The sequence below is a fragment of the Colias philodice genome, chromosome 17 (assembly GCF_061535455.1).
Source record: "Colias philodice isolate Cphi_HAF_F1 chromosome 17, ilColPhil1 Martin Lab GWU primary, whole genome shotgun sequence".
NCBI classification, from domain to species: Eukaryota; Metazoa; Arthropoda; class Insecta; order Lepidoptera; family Pieridae; genus Colias; species Colias philodice.
The window spans coordinates 3,482,987-3,484,877 of record NC_143102.1 but is presented as its reverse complement, the minus strand read 5'-3'; the positions used below and the strand labels follow the sequence as shown (position 1 = coordinate 3,484,877).

General features: G+C 50.1%; 1 protein-coding gene across 1 annotated transcript; it reads right to left on the bottom strand.

Annotated features, from left to right (window-relative positions):
* Positions 1 to 249: 249 nt before the first annotated feature.
* On the bottom strand, positions 250 to 1,276 carry LOC149480953 (enhancer of split mbeta protein-like). The gene has a single exon (XM_089705898.1). It carries the CDS (start codon positions 1,212 to 1,214, stop codon positions 612 to 614), a length of 603 nt encoding a protein of 200 aa, XP_089562024.1. The 5' UTR covers positions 1,215 to 1,276; the 3' UTR covers positions 250 to 611.
* Between the last annotated feature and the right edge of the window lie 615 nt (positions 1,277 to 1,891).

The following is a 1,891-nucleotide window of genomic DNA, read 5'->3' as shown; positions in this document are numbered from 1 at the left end:
CTAGTGTCGCAGAGTTTGTTTGTATGGCTACAGGAAAGTTACCGAGCACGCGCGCCGGGTCATAGGCCCGCGCCCTTAACCTCTTTTCATATTTATCACTCCATATTGTTTGTATACATTATTTCCAGTAGCATCTATTTTTTTATATTTGAATAATCATGTGATTTATTATCTCTGAGCAATTATTGAAAAATTAACTTATCTTTGTAGAATTTGATGGGTGGTTTATGGTTAAAGGAAATACAGAAATATGATTGAAAAATATTTTTTATTAAATTGTTCTCTTGCATTGTTCACATTCGTGAAATCTTTTTAACGATAATATAATAACAATCCGAACCCACTCATAGTCGGTAAGGCTCGATACATCTCTACAATAAAATTAAACTTTAATATCACAATATACTTATAAACTATTTTGATTAAAGCTTTTCAGTTCAACTTACTAACTAAAAGGTTTTGAAACCTACACTAAACAATCAGTGATGAGATCTAAGTTAACTTCTTAGCACTAGACAGGACGAGGGCGGACACTGGGAGGGCTGGCGACTCCGAACGGCGTTGGAACAGATGTGACCGCGGAGCCGGGTCCACCCTTCCGGGCGAATCCTTTACCACGGCCTCCACACCGCGCTCTTGAGGCTGCTGGTGGTGCAGTCCAGCGGCACGGCGGTGTGCATGGGCACGGGTGAGGCCGGCGGCGACGGGGTCACGTAGCCCGAGGAGGAGGACACGGTCGACAGAGCGGGGCTGGGCGGGCTGGCCGGTGGCGTGTCGCTGCCGGCGGCGCGTTGGATGTCGTTCAGTCTGTGTCCCAGGTGTGTCATCAGCTGAGTTCCTAGCCTCACATCCACTCCAGGGATGGAAGCCAAGCAACGAGAGACTTCGTTTGCGGCGTGAGTAAATCCAGCTCTGAAGCGATCGGCATCCACTGTAGGGTTCAGCGAGAGCCGGCGCTGGCGGCGCAGCTTGTGCAGATGACGAACTGTCAATTCCAAAATATCAGCTTTCTCCAACTTGGCCACATTTTCACCCTCCGACTGGAGAGCGCTGACCATCAACTCCTTCAACTCGTCGAGGCAACGGTTGATGCGAGCGCGCCTTTTGCGCTCGAGCATCGGTTTCATCACTTTGCGATATTGGTAAGTGCGCGAGACGGGTTGCGGGCCGTCATCCGAGATCGGATACGCGAGATCGTAAGACATGGTAGACATTGTGTGTGAGCGAATAGTGAGTGCGTTAGCGCTGAGCGTTGAACGCGGAATGCGGTGAGCCGGTCTGGCGGGGGCTTATATAGGGAGCGGAGGGCGCGCGATCGTGGGAACGAGCAGAGCCGTCGAGTTCCCACACGCGCCACCTGTGCGAGCAGCTGCCGCCGGGGCGCGGGGGGACACGCGCCGCGCCGCGCGTGCGCGCCGTAAACAATTGCCGGCGCGGGCGCACGCCGAGACGCGACACGGTAATTGTTGCGGATGGCTATGCACTATTGCTCTTCCTATTGCTATCTACTACATATTTGGCCGCGATTTTAGAAACTTTCAAATTTTCATCTTAGGGCCGCCATTAGATCGTATAGTACAGGTAGAGTCACCGTTCGCTCTACAAGTCGTAGTGGATACGTTCTTTAGTCGACACAATTGTAATGTAATAATACAGTTAACGAGCTGTAATTCGAGGTAGAAATGTACAAGGTACAATGTACGGTAGCGCAATCATTGATCAAGATTCGAGACGGTGGCCGGTCGCATAACAATTAATCTGCTGAAGCTGGATCGGCTACTATTATGCAAGGGTATCTTATTAAGGTGAATCTAATTAAGAGTTAGCAGTGTCGCAACGACGGGATAATCGCCAGACTATCAATCAAGCCCCGGCGCCTACAATGGCTCGC